The 14438-nt window shown below is 38.9% G+C and overlaps 1 protein-coding gene across 2 annotated transcripts in view; it reads left to right on the plus strand.

Moving 5' to 3' along the window:
• The window catches only part of LOC131973230 (Fanconi anemia group A protein), a 38777-nt gene extending 24912 nt beyond the window's left edge, over window positions 1-13865 (plus strand). For both annotated transcript variants that reach the window (XM_059335166.1, XM_059335167.1), the window contains exons 27-42: window positions 195-398; window positions 1258-1331; window positions 1413-1541; window positions 1682-1760; window positions 1970-2145; window positions 2253-2358; window positions 2472-2531; window positions 3392-3496; window positions 5242-5357; window positions 6389-6548; window positions 7744-7806; window positions 8929-9022; window positions 9173-9248; window positions 10485-10635; window positions 11113-11211; window positions 13115-13865. In XM_059335166.1, the coding sequence (XP_059191149.1) occupies window positions 195-398; window positions 1258-1331; window positions 1413-1541; window positions 1682-1760; window positions 1970-2145; window positions 2253-2358; window positions 2472-2531; window positions 3392-3496; window positions 5242-5357; window positions 6389-6548; window positions 7744-7806; window positions 8929-9022; window positions 9173-9248; window positions 10485-10635; window positions 11113-11211; window positions 13115-13213 (1791 nt within the window). In that variant the 3' untranslated portion in view covers window positions 13214-13865. The remainder of the gene's footprint in view (window positions 1-194; window positions 399-1257; window positions 1332-1412; window positions 1542-1681; window positions 1761-1969; window positions 2146-2252; window positions 2359-2471; window positions 2532-3391; window positions 3497-5241; window positions 5358-6388; window positions 6549-7743; window positions 7807-8928; window positions 9023-9172; window positions 9249-10484; window positions 10636-11112; window positions 11212-13114) is intronic.
• Window positions 13866-14438: the final 573 nt, after the last annotated feature.

Here is a 14438-nt window from a genome sequence, read left to right on the forward strand (position 1 = left end):
GCACAGTATTAATGGAGAGGGGAAAGGAATCCTTTCAACACCTTTTGTGGGATAGTTAGAGACTTCCAAACATGTACTGATGTTAAGGGGGCAGGAAATGGTTTTATATGATCACACCTAAATCAAGACCCTATTTTATTATGATGTAATTTTTGTATTTCTTAAACTCTACGTGTCATTTTGTCTTTGTTTAGCTTCTGTATCTCATCCCAAGACTGTTGCCTGAAGCCAGAAGAACTCCCAACATTGCAGTTGGTTCGATGAGTGAATACCAGGAGGAGAACCTGTCCGGCCTATGGAGCAGTGCCACAGATGCCAACAGTACCTGGAGAAAGACTGCATGGCATCTGTGGAGGCACCCAGCATTCAGTCAGCTAGAAGACACACCACAGTATCAGGTGACACGAGTTCATTGACTTTTGTTGTCTGGCTTGAATAATGCCTTGCCTTAGTAAGTGTTGAATATAGTATTCAATGAGTGTCAGAGATAGGGATGGCCGTTTGGAAGAATCCTTCCAACTCGATTATCTATAATGTTAACGATCAATTAATCGATTAATCGCATGCATACATGGGCAATATAATATATATATATATATATATATATATATATATATATATATATATATATATATATATATATATATATACAGTACTATGCAAAAGTCTGTTTTGATAACGGACGCTTTTATTTTGAAAGGATGAAAAGAGACTTCCTGTCAATCGTAAAACTAACTAAGGAGTTCAATGTTTTATGTTTTAGCCCCCGAAGAGGCATGAGGTTAGTTTTCACAGTAATCTTGCATATTTAAATGTGTTTTGTGTTTAAATAAGTTTTGGATCAAATTAAACCTAGTAATTAATGGTAGCAAGGTTTGATGAATATACAGACACATAGAAAAAAACACACTTTCTATACATTCAATTTGGCATTTATTGTAATGTATATTTTTTTGCATTTGTTAGTTTTCCTGAGAGAACTTTGCAGATTGCACATTGGAGAAAATATATTTTAGCATGTTAAATTAGTTGTTACATGTAGTAGTATGGACATCATTAAATAAATATATTTGAATATACGCAGAGATATACACAGTGTAGTATAAGTGGTATATGACATATATAATATAGAAAAAAAACAGAAGGTCGGATGTAATCAGAGTGCAGATAAACCAGTACTAAGTTACCTGGTGGAACAAACTGTGCTGTATTATGTGGGGCTGCTGTTAAACATTAAATATATTTATGTCTGTCAAGTTATTGTTCTCAGAATGGCTGGCCAACGAGCTCAGAGTGCAGAGAAGTGAAGATGCTCTGTCAGACCCAGAACGGTAAGAAAGAAAACACACATACAGATGCTTTCCCAGTTGCAATATAGAGCAGGAAAAATAAAAAAAAATGTTTGTGTGTAGTCAGGAGTTCCAGCAGTGGGCCTGCTTTGAGCTCTACCTGACTCGTCTGGAGGAGCAGGGAGGCTGTGGAGGAGACATGCAGAACCTGTGCTCCCATCTGCTCAATGCCATCATGGACCAGCAGCTAAGGTGGATGTGAATGTTCACAAAAATGTCAGACCGATATGGGATTTTTGAGACTGATGCCGTGACTGATTTGATAATTGAAAGGGAAAATTCATTGATAATCGACAAGTAATGTAACTCCCCTATATATTTTGTGTCAACAGCAACCAGAGCCTGGAAAAGCTAGACCGCAGAGTGTCAGAAACAGGGACCTGCCTACCAGACGTCCTGTCCAGGTTACAGGTGTGTGCACTGTAAACACGCTGATGACACAAGTGAAGGAAGTTTATCAGCATGAGGTTGTGCTCCTAAACAAATTCAAAATAAAAAAGCTAAAACAAAATCTATCAAAGAAGTTGATGTTTAATGTTTAATCAAAATCAGAATCATCTGTGTGTGTGTGTTTGTCTGTGTGTCTCTGTTTGTTTGTGTGTGTGTGTGTGTGTGTGTAGGAGCTTATCTATGAGATGGAAGCGACTGACCGATCTGGCAGCCGTGGAAGAAGTGCTGATGTGTGCGACTTCCTGTTTGAGGCGGTGTCTCAGAGGTGCTCCTCCGCAGTGACCTCATCTTCAGCGAGCATCAACACTGAGCTGAGCCTGCATCACACACTGAACACATGGAACAGGTACACACACTACGATACAACATGTAGATAATCTAATCATTTAATCAAGTTAAACCACTGAAAATGTTCTGTGTGTGTGTGTCTGTGTCTGTGTGTGTGTGTGTCAGAGTGTTGCTGGCTCTCCCAGCAGCTTTATTCATTAAAGTAAAGTCTGAAGGACAGAGGGCAACTCTGGAGTGCAACACGCTGATAGAACATGTCAACCAGCATCAGGTGAGCTGCCGAAATGTTTTTCTAGTTACACTTTAACACAATTTTTTTCCAAATCTGAAAAATCAAATGATTAAACTGACTTAATAGTGCTTACATCTTTCTTATTTCAACAGAGGCATGTGTGTTCTCCGGTCGGTTTGCTGTCCTGCCATCTAACATCACACCTCCTGAGAGTGAGAATCATTTCACTAAAATCTCAAGAAAAATTCTAAGATGCAGTTATTTTGGGTTTTTTTTATAGACGTGCATTTATTGAGTTTTAAAGGAATCCACTCCCCCCACCCCCAAGAAAAAATAAATAGTTAAAGAAAAGAAATGAGAGAATTAATAACAAACAAAGTGGGCAACAACATTACATATTCATACACAGCTTAGCATCACATGGTTAAGATATCAACCATTAGGGACATATCACCTTCAGGTTTCCAGAGTTTCCTCAATTTCACAGTTCTCCAAGAATGCAAGAAAGGGCTTCCAAATCTCTTTGAATTTGGCAGATTTCTTTTTCAATGTGTAAATTAACTTTTCGAGGACAAGACATGCTGACAGTTCTTTCAGCCAGTGACCAACAGAAGGGCTCTTGACATCTTTCCAACAAAGAGAAATCAAGCGTCTAGCCTGTATTAAACATACATCTTATTCAGTCTTTCTGGAGTAAAATAAGTTCTCATAATGCAGTTACATTGAATCAGTTTGAGATGGGTATTTATTGTTAGAAGTTGAGCTCTCGAACACACGTCTCTCCAGTCCTCCTCTGAGATATCTTTTTGTTTACCCATTGAGTTTTTTTCTGCTGAGTAGTCTTTATAGTTTTTCACCAGTATGTTATAGAGTAAGGATATCTGACCCTTGCCAGTACATTTATTCACTGCTAAATGTTTTAATATGGACAAAGAGGGTTGTGTATAGGAGTGTGTCTGTGCGTAAACAAAACTCCTTGACTGTAAATATTTCAAAGATACATTTCTTTCAAAATTTCCTCAAGTTCCTGTGACAAAGTTCAAGAAGTGTGCTCTTTGTGTGTCCTCTCCAGGGTGTGTTATGTGCCAGTGTGCGTTGTGGACGCTCAGGGGAAGAAGTCAACAAAACCTGGTCTAAGATCAGTCTACACTGTCCTCTGCTCCTGGTCTCCACAGTGGTACGTACTTAACTTTTTCATGCGGACTTTGAGTCCTATACATTTAGTTTCAACCTGTTTATTTTTAAGGGTTAAATCCAAACAACAAAGCTTTGTATAGGCCATTAACAAGGAACACATTTTGACATTTGACATATAGTAGGTTAAGTACAGGTGTGGATAAAAAAGGCAGCATTATAAAAGGCATGAACGATTCAGATTTAGTTTAAGGGTCCTGGTATTGTTCATGCTGCTCACTGTCATACAGTTATGACTTACTGGAACACTTGAATAGAACACAGCCATCATTAATGTTATGATCATTATGTTACCTGTGGTTTTTTTACTACAAGTCAAAATATCTGTTATAAGAACCAGCGTGCCTAACTAGTTGAGTGTGCTTGTCAGCCACTTAACTAATCCTAGATTTTATTGTTCCTTTTCTTCCGTGTGTTTTTTTGGTCGATTACTCCTCCCAGAGTTTTGGTTGCACATACACTAAAAAGGTATCAAATCGACCGGCTCGGCCATGACAAGTGTGCTATGACTTTTAAGGGTTTCGGCAAACGGTTTTCAAATTATTTGGCAAAAACACACCAAATCCCCCCAATGTTACCCTATGGAGAGGCTAGAGTGGATGACATCATTGCTAGAGTGCAGAGGGAGAGAAAAGTTTGTCAAAAAATAGATTTGGATGTCTGGGCGTAAGACGCACAGATGATCCACCAACACGCACCCACAGCTGCCATGGTAAAAAGGAGGGAACATACGTTCAGGAAGAAGTCAGGATTCTCAAAGTGAAGTTGGTTCAATGATAGGAGCTACGGTTTGACCAAAAATGCTTTCTGTTTGAGGGGCACTTTTAGCATTTTTCTCTCTCTCTCAGTAGCATCAAATGTCACAGGAGCAGCTGCGGTTGATTGCTCTGCTCTGATTGGTGGTCGCCACCTGGCCCTGGTTGCTTGACTCCAGGCAAGAGTCAAGCACACTCAAAATTTCTTTGGAAATTTCTGGTTTATCCTAAAATACTCTGATGATTCCACCTCAACAACTGTAATATTGGCTAATTCAATGATGTGACCAAAAACACTATTATTATTAATACTACCAAGACAGAGGCAAATATGTTCGGCCTTCCTCCTGATTGTCAGCCAGTGACAATCTTTAATGTAGAAATTATACAAGTCTCTTTATACAAAGCACAGCAGCACATTTATTTTCTCCGTAGACTTGCATGTCACGGTTGGTACTCACTTTTCTGCATTCGAAGGCTCCCCACCTTTTTAGTGTTTGTGTTATTAATGATTGTATGAATCGACTGATTTTATATCCCCGCCCACTGTTGCAAGTAAGGAGAATCAGCAGTCAGTGAAACAGGAACACAAACAGACTGGGAGTGTTGATCAGTGAACGTAGATGTGGTTAAATTAAAGAGACACAGAGATATTTTTGTGATTTGAACAGCAGAAAACGCTTCATTAAATGGCACAAAAAAATTTTTAAGACACCTAAAAGACACCGGAGGTCTCCATGAGACGCTCATCTTACACATTTAATAAAATGGAATCCTATTTGATCTGTGATATGCTCGAGTGAAGGATGAGGGGTTTATTATATCATTATGCCTACTTGTTTGTATGACCGGCACTGAAGTATACTAACTACTAATTTCCAAATTATTCCTATATCATAGACACAGTTTACTAGGTTTTGACCTGGTCTTCTTTGTGGGCTCGGCATCATTTTCATTATTTGTGTGTGTGCAGCACTGGTGGGAGCGTCTTTCTCCAGTGCTGTTGTCAATGTGGCATCGTCTGTCTGGCGGGGAGCCTCTACCAGAGCAGCTGCAGCTCCTCACTGACTGTCAGAACTGGGCCTGCAGGTAAACAACCATCTCTGAGTCTCTGATCCACCTCACTCCATGCCATGGCTGAAACATCTTACTTATAGTAGGCGTGTTTCCACTGAGTACTTTTTGGATAGCGGTTGAGTGTTTTGGCCACGCCCACTAGTTAGTTCCCCTCAGCCTCTGTTCCCATACAGGTACTTTTGTAGCGGCTAACCAACAGTTAGTTTGAATGTGACCAAAATAGTTCTGCGACACTTATGTGATTATTCAGCAACAAAATTGACCGTGACATCAGTGACATGACGCTGACAACAGACTGACAACAGACTGACGAGGCGAGTCCAAACAGTTGAGACATTTTTTCTCCTTTGTCCATTGTCCTCTCTTCTTTAGTGTCTTGTTCTCAATTCTCTTGTCTCAGTCTGCTCTGCTTATTTCTTTTTGTTGTTATAACAAGAGAACAACAAGAACTAATTCATTAATACATTTATACATGTACTTAGGAGACAATAGGTCCAAATAAAACACTGCCAAATTAAGCTTGTTTAGTGAATATTTACAGTTTTTAAAGATAATCAGTGTTACAGATTAGCTTCATTTGTTTGAAATTTGTCACTCATTTATCAGCGCCGTTTGTTATGTTATGTTGTGGTTGTGTCGAGTTCTACTCACATCATATCCCGCCTCAACCGTATCCAATCAGTGTCGACTAGTTAGTAGCAGCTCATTAGCGGCTCAGAAAAGTACCTACCCGAGGCAGGTACTTTCTGAGCCGCTAACCGATGAATTTGGGCAGATCCTCACTCCCAAGCCACACCATTAGTGGCTCACTAGAGGGAAAAGTACCTAATGGAAACCCGCCTTATAGTAAGGGATAAAAATAACTGGAATATTGCAGTCCCCTCTGGATCCCTCAACTGAAATTTCAGTGTCAGTTTTGTCTCTCTGGTTGTTAGGCTGCAAGGCTAGCTGTGTTAAATCTTTTAAATCCGTTATTATCATTATTATCATTTACTATTCTTGTCAGTTGGTTCACCTGTGTCATATGACGGTAATGTGTTCAGTTTAGAGAAGGGGCCGTCAGCGTCACCAGTACCTGTGGCTGCAGCTCTGCTGCTGGCTGCCAGCCTGCACCGTGATTGGAAAGGCCGTGGGGGGAACAAGCAGAGCATCAGTGCTGGCCTGAATGTGCTGCGATCAGAGAGAGGCACACAGCAGCGACAGGTGAGTGCAAAGAACTTTATCATATTCGTGACAGTTATTCCACCCATCATTGCATTCTATACAACAATGTGGGATGGGCACCTTTTATCTGTGAGACGAGACATGCTTTGGTTTCTTTTCATTTATAAAGTCTTGATAGGCAACATTCCACCATACCTCAGCACTTTACTAAACTGGTCACATAGTTATTATCCCACACACTTTCTTAATGCTCAATGTTCCCTGGACAAATACTGAATTTGGAAAAACTGCTTTCAGTTTTTCTACTGCATCTACCTGGAACATCTTACAGCATTCACTCAAACTCAACACAGTTATAACTACGGGCATGTAAATGAGGGGTCGCCCTCAATGATTCCTTGAGAAATAAATAAAGGATAAATAAAAATGTCAGTTTTACCACCCCTCAGTCAAAACAAACTGTGTTTGTGCTAATGTTGAATTTGTGTCATGTAGTTTAATGACAGCCAGTGATTGTGGGTAACTGTATGCAATGAATAATAGTTATTACATTATTTCTGATCATAAATAAAAAATAAACATAATAGGTAGTTACCTGCATGCTAATTAATATTACTCATTCTTTTTAGCCTGTCAGCCTCAAGGTGTCATTATTGTCCCGTTCTCTAAATGTGCACATTTCAGATGTGGATGAGTTTAGTGTTTGTAAACACACAACATTTAAAGTTGGTCCCTTCTCCCTGGATCAACAAGCCATAGAGATGGAGAGTGGCAGTGGCTGAGTGAGCTAGACAGACAATGAAGAGAGGGAGCAGAGTTAACAAGAAAAAAGCTGCGAATCAGAGGAATAAAATGCTATCTTCTGATTGTTTCATGGCGGTTACATTCTAAAACAACCCACTTCTCCACACGTCCTTTCAGGAATGTGCTGCATTGCTCAATATTATGTGAATGCAGAGCTTCATCCGGTTGCTGCACATGTGTGTGTCTGTCAAACAGACATGGAACCAGAAGTTTAAAGCCCAGAAACGTCCTGAACACAACAAAATTAGAAGTACAGATAAAGACACTAAAACACACTTCTAGTGGGTCATAAAAGGTAATTGAGAGGAATTGTTTTCTTAGGAAAATGCAGCATATTATACATGTGACTGCCACCAACACTGCTCTTTAACCCCCAAAGGTTGTTTTCTACATTTTGTATATTTACCTTCTGTCTCATTTCTTTGTCCAGGTGCTAGTTTTTCTGCTTTTCCTGTGTGTAAACGACTATCTGTCATCACTCCTGTATCCCCAGGTAATTAATTATTATTTTATAAACAGGTTATATTCAGGTTAGACATAGTAAAGCAGTTAGAGTTTATTTGCAGTTAGAGAGACATGTCTGGCTGAGACCTAGCTTGATTGATAAACCTTCATGAGCATCATGCACACTCACATACAAGGCCTGAAATAGATGAGAGTACTGGATTGTTAGACAAATGGCTACATTGCTAAGGAATAGTTTGACATTTGGAAAATTACTCTTATTAAAGTGGCTTGCCATCTCAGCAAGAGAGTCAATATCTGTTGAATATAAGGCTACAGTCAGGAGACTGTTAGCTTTGCTGTAACATGTTCATCTGTGAACTTTGGAGGTGTACAGGCATTAGTGATATTAATGTTCTCATCTAACACCAATAGATAACAGAAGTGTAAACATAAATCTGCCCCCAAGACACCTATTTAACCCATAAGAACCCATGGTGACACCCATGTCACAAACACTTTAAATCTTCTAGAATCTCCCATATTCAGCTTTATGCTTCACCTTAACTCATTAAATCCCTAAGCGACGTATACTAAACACCCTGGTGTGGTGGTCATGTGATTTGGCAAGAAGTGACTTCTCCAAAATGTGTCTGTGACTAAAAAAAGAAATGTGAAAAAGTTGCTAATTTCAAAAAGCTTATTTTTGTTATGAGGCTAATTTTAAACCCATTTAACAATTCTAATCTGTTAATAGGGTGTCCTGTATTGCATTTAACTTCTTCTGACCATATTTCTTGAACAAATTAAAGTGACAATTTTGATATATGTTGTGGAGATGCAAAGAAAAGGCAAATTTGTGCTTCTGTAAGCAGAAAAGGTGTCTAGGTTTTTTTTTTTTAATTTTAAAATAAGAAATATCATAAACATAAATACCATAAACGCCCCTTGTATCGTATATGTCACATTACAGATCTTTGACATTCAGGGGTAGAATTTAAAAAAACAAAACATCATAAATGTGTTCTATGTGGTCCACTTGGATTCCTTTAAGGATTACTGGGTCTGGGTTCTTATGGGTTAAATGTTACCAATATCTTCTTCTTGAGGAGGTGAAGAGGTTGGACACACTATTTGTGATTTTTCAGTGTAATGTTCTGCTATTGTGTAGGAGAGGAGCCACCAGAAAGCCAAAGATTTCTGCACAGACCTTCTGCTTGTATTAGTGGACTCTGCTGACTGGCTGCTCATCTTTAAATCAAACGGTGCACAGTATATCTTTTAAAACCTCAACACTCAGCTGCTACATCAGTTTCATTGCCTGGTAGTCATTATTTGTCAAATCCTGATAGCACTGACTTTAAATTAATGTCTTCATGCATTGTTTAATCTGTGGTCTTTTTTTTCAAATCTAGAACAAGGTGTGTACCAGTCCATCACCATGGTGACATCAGATGAGTTTACCCGACTGATGCCTTGGGCCTTCTACAGGTTAGTTGTTCAAGCATCATATTTTAACATATTTCTACTAGTGGCGTGCCGTTCCTAAGCGTTTTATTCACCTTGAACTAATCTTTTATACGACAGGAGTAATGAGTCATCTCAGTGACTGATTCGTTCATTTTCACTCTGTACATTCCTCTGTACATACATGCTCAGTCAGGACAGGAAACAGAAATGATTAGTTCGCGACTCAACTTTGGGTCCTGAAGTTTGACAGGCAGCTCAGCCACAGATCTGTTGGATGAGCAGTAAGCACAGTGGTTCGTTTACGACCTGTGATTCAGACTGATCAGTCTGTCGTTCTTTTGTCACGTGACCCAAATTCAGTGGTGGAATGTATTAAAGTACATTTACTCAAGTACAGTACTTAAGTACAATTTTGAGGTACTTGCACTTTTCTTGAATATTTCCTTTTTATGTAACTTTATACTTCTACTTCATTACATTTTGAGGCGAATATTATAATTTTTACTGTACTACATTTAGCTGACAGCTTTAGTTACTTTACAGGTTGAGATTTAGCATGAAAAACTTTTTTTTTTTTAAATTAAACCTCATAACAGTATATTTAGAAGTTAAAATGAGCCCATACCTTGAGAAATGCTGCTTACATAAAAGCATCAATATTAAAAATCCAATAACATATTTGGAATAAATATAACAATCTGAGGAGATCCATTCTGCATAACAAGTACTTTTACTTTTGATACTTTAAGTACATTTTGATGCTGATACTTTTGTACTTTTACTTCAGTAAGTTTTGAATGCAGGACTTTTAATTGTAGTCGAGTAATTTTACAGTGTGGTATTAGTACTTTTACTTAAGTAAGGGATCTGATACTTTTTCCACTACTGCCCAGATTGCATACCCAATTGAATGAATTCCTGATGGTGGCAGGTGCTACTATGTAGGGTAGCCTCGGCCACCAGTGTATGAATGTGTGTGTGAAGAGCCGAATGAGTGCCGTCTGGAGTGTAGAGCACTTTGAGTGGACAAGAAAAGGGATATGTAATTTATCATTCATGGTTGTTTGTTTGTCGTCTCCTGGCGCCTTACAACCATTTATATAGTAAGAATTTAGATGAAATGATAAAGGCTTTTGAGATTCTTGACATTTTTGTTCAGGTATTTTGAAATTGCTTGAAAAGACTGTGTGTCTGTCTCTGTGTGTGTGTATGTGTCTGTTTATGTGTGTGTCTCTGTTTGTGTGTGTGTGTGTTTAGCCTGCTGCTCCAGCAGAGCTCTGAGCTGCTGCAGAGAGCCGTGTGTTGTCCAGGGTTCCTCCATACTGCTGTCCACTGCTACATCCAGCTGCTGCAGCTTTTTCTAGAAGGACACACACTTCCACCAGCCGCTGAACCCTCTGACAATCAGGTGACTGAGCCTCAGATGATGGTTTACAGGTGCACCTTAATAAATTAGAATATCATGGAAGAGTCCATTTCCAGTAGTTCAAGTCAAATAGCCCCAACTAAGTATTGAGTGCATATAGATGGACATAATTTCAGAGGCCAACATTTCCATATTAAACATGCATATAACAAGCATATAAAATTGGTCTTTTGTAATATTACATTTTTTGAGACACTGAATTTTAGGTCTTCATTAAATCTAAGCCATAATCATTATAATTAGAATTATACATTAAATACATTAGGACATGAAATGTTTGATTATGTGTGTAATGGTTCTATATGTGTTATTTCCACTTATTAAATTAAAATACTGACATAAATAAACTTTTCTATGATATTCTAATTTATTGAGAGGCACCTGTACATCAAAGTGATTACAGTATCATCCAAACCTGCGACAGTGCTCTGAAGTAAAACCTATGAATTGTATTGTCAGATGGAGCCTTTTCAGATTCTGAGCCACACCAAGCAGTTTCTGCTGAGAACGATCTCACGAACGTCCCCGACTGCTCTATCCTCCAGCCAACTCAGACAGGTAAACAGCACATACAGTAGTGTTCAAAATAATAGCAGTCCAATGTGACTAACCAGATTAATCCAGGTTTTAGTATATTTTTTTTATTGCTACATGGCAAACAAGGTACCAGTAGGTGTAGTAGATTCTCAGAAAACCAACAAGACCCAGCATTCGTGATATGCACGCTCTTAAGGCTGTGCAATTGGGCAATTAGTTGAAAGGGGGGTGTTCAAAAAAATAGCAGTGTCTGCCGTTGACTTTACAAACTCAAAACTTTTTTGTATAGTATTTAGCAATCCTGTGATCACTAAACTAATATTTAGTTGTATGACCACAGTTTTTTATAACTGCTTCACATCTGTGTGGCATGGAGTCAACCAACTTGTGGCACCTTTCAGCTGTTATTCCACTCCAAGATTCTTTTTTTTTTTTTTTTTTGTATTTTTTTGGGCTTTTTCATGCCTTTAATGGACAGGATAGTTGGGAATGACATGCAGTAAAGGGCCGTCCGGTGCGGGACTCGAACCGGGGCCAGCTGCAGCGAGGACTCCAGCCTCTACACATGGGGCGCCTGTGTAACCCACTACGCTACCGACCACCCCACTCCAAGATTCTTTAACAACATTCCACAATTAATTTACATTTCTTGGTTTTGCTTCAGAAACAGCATTTTTGATGTCACCTCACAAATTCTCAATTGGATTAATCATTAAGGTCCACTCCATAACATCAATGTTGTTGGTTTGGAACCAAGATTTTGTTCGTTAGTGTGTACTAGTGTGTTTGGGCTCATTGTCTTGTTGAAACACCCATTTCAAGGGCATGTCCTCTTCAGCATGAGGCAACATGACCTCTTCAAGTATTTTGACATATGCAAAATGATCCATGATCCCTGGTATGTGATAAATAGGCCCAACACCATAGTAGGAGAAACATGCCCATATCATGAGGTGCACCACCGTGCTTCACTGTCTTCACTGTGTACTGTGGCTTGAATTCAGAATTTGGGGCTCGTCTCACAAACTGTCTGCGGCCCTTGGACCCAAAAATAACAATTTTACTCTCATCAGTCCACAAAATGTTCCTCCATTTCTGTTTAGGCCAGTTGATGTGTTCTTTGGCAGATTGTAACCTCTTCTGCACATGCCTTTTTTTTAAAAGAGGGACTTTGCGGGGGATTCTTGTAAATAGATTAGCTTCACACATACGTCTTCTAACTGTCACAGCACTTCCAGGTAACTCCAGACTGTCTTTGATCATCCTGGAGCTGATCATTGGCTGAGCCTTTGCCATTCTGGTTATTCTTCCATCCATTTTGATGGTTGTCTTCCGTTTTCTGCCACGTGTCTCTGGGTTTGCTCTCCTTTTTAAAGCATTGGAGATCATTTTAGCTGAACAGCCTATCATTTTTTGCACCTCTTTATAAGTTTTCCCCTCTCCAATCGACTTTTTAATCAAAGTACGCTGTTCTTCTGAACAATGTCTTGAACGACCCATTTTCCTCAGGCTTTCAAAGAGAAATGCATGTTCAACAAGTGCTGGCTTCATCCTTAAATAGGGGCCACCTCATTCACACCTGTTTTTTCACAAAATTGATGACCTCACTGATTGAATGCCACACTGCTATATTTTTGAACACGCCTTTCAACTAATTGCCCAATTGCACATCCTTAAGAGCGTGCATATCACGAATGCTGGGTCTTGTTGGTTTTCTGAGAATCTACTGCACCTACTGGTGCCTTGTTTGCCATGTAGCAATAAAAAATATACTAAAATCTGGATTAATCTGGTTAGTCACATTGGACTGCTATTATTTTGAACACTACTGTATCTGCGTCTCCAATCCCTCTCTGACGTTGTTCCATCTTGCCTTTAACTCTCTCTTCTTCTGGTCTCTCTGCTGGTGGGTTTCCCGGTCCAGCTGGAGTCCCAGTGTGCAGAGCTGGACCCAGAGGTGGCAGCAGCTCTCTCTGTGCACCTGGACCCTCACAGCCTCAGCCCAGAGATGGACTTCCTCTGAACAGCTGCAGACTGACATCCAGGCAGAGAAACTGTCTAAAGTCAACTGTGACACCCTCGTTCTTCTCCACTCCCTCAAGTTTTGGAGGTGTCTCTTTGACAGTAGTAGTAACTGACTTTATCTGTTTTAATGTTATCCAACTTTACATCTAACAGAAACATGTTCCTCCTGTAATAGTAACGAACAGCACCTTATTGTTCAGATTCAACCAATTAACACTCAGGTTTGTAAAAAATCTTCTACGTTTTATTCATGGGTTTTTTTTTTATACATAATGCACACTGGACTTTATTGTACACTTACAGCCCTTTTAACTGTTTACAATACAGATAGAGAGCACTTAGTATTGTAATAAGTTAATAAAAAACTTAATAAAACTGAACTGAATGTTATTGGAAATCATTCTGTACAACTATTTGCACTGTGAGAAGGTTACACAGAACATACAAGTGCTTCACATACATTTAGAATATTGCATTATAGGACATACAGCGGCACAGTCGTTTATATGTGACTGCTACTGTGTACTTCAGCTATCAAATACAGCTTTCTGTATAGATCCAAACAGTCCACAGGCAGTGCAAAATCATCTTTACATCAGATCTGTAACAGAGGCACCAGAAGTGGTTGTCTTGTTTCGAAGTTTCCATTTTTTATGTAATTAAACCAGTTTTTGATTAACATTTTTTCCCTCTATAAATCATGTCTTCATACATTGTTATATTAAGTTTATGTTAGTGGCTGAGTACACCTTTCCCATGCTGGATTCCAATTGCCTACCTACAATGTGGGACCAACATGAAATCCAGTGCTACTGTTTGTAATCTAATATCATTGATGTTTATTGTTAGGCTTCTTTAGCTTCCTGCTAATGCAAACCAAATGTTACCTACTGCTGCTGCTTCACATTAAAAGCACTCAACTGGCAAAACACAGGGGGCTTTTACAGTCATGGAAAATATTATTAGACCATTGTTTTCTTCAATTTCTTGTTCATTTTAATGCCTGGTACAACTAAAGTTACATTTGTTTGGACAAATATAATGATGATGACAACAATAGCTCATAAGAGTTTCATTTAAGAGCTGATATCTAGACATTTTCCATGGTTTTCTTGATAGTGAAAATCATTATCAAGTTGTATTTTTCCTGTTTGACAATTTAATTTTGCAATTATATATACATTTTAATAGAGTGTGTGGAACACTTTTTACTGTTTTTAAAC

Source organism: Centropristis striata, chromosome 6, assembly GCF_030273125.1.
Source record: "Centropristis striata isolate RG_2023a ecotype Rhode Island chromosome 6, C.striata_1.0, whole genome shotgun sequence".
NCBI classification, from domain to species: domain Eukaryota; kingdom Metazoa; phylum Chordata; class Actinopteri; order Perciformes; family Serranidae; genus Centropristis; species Centropristis striata.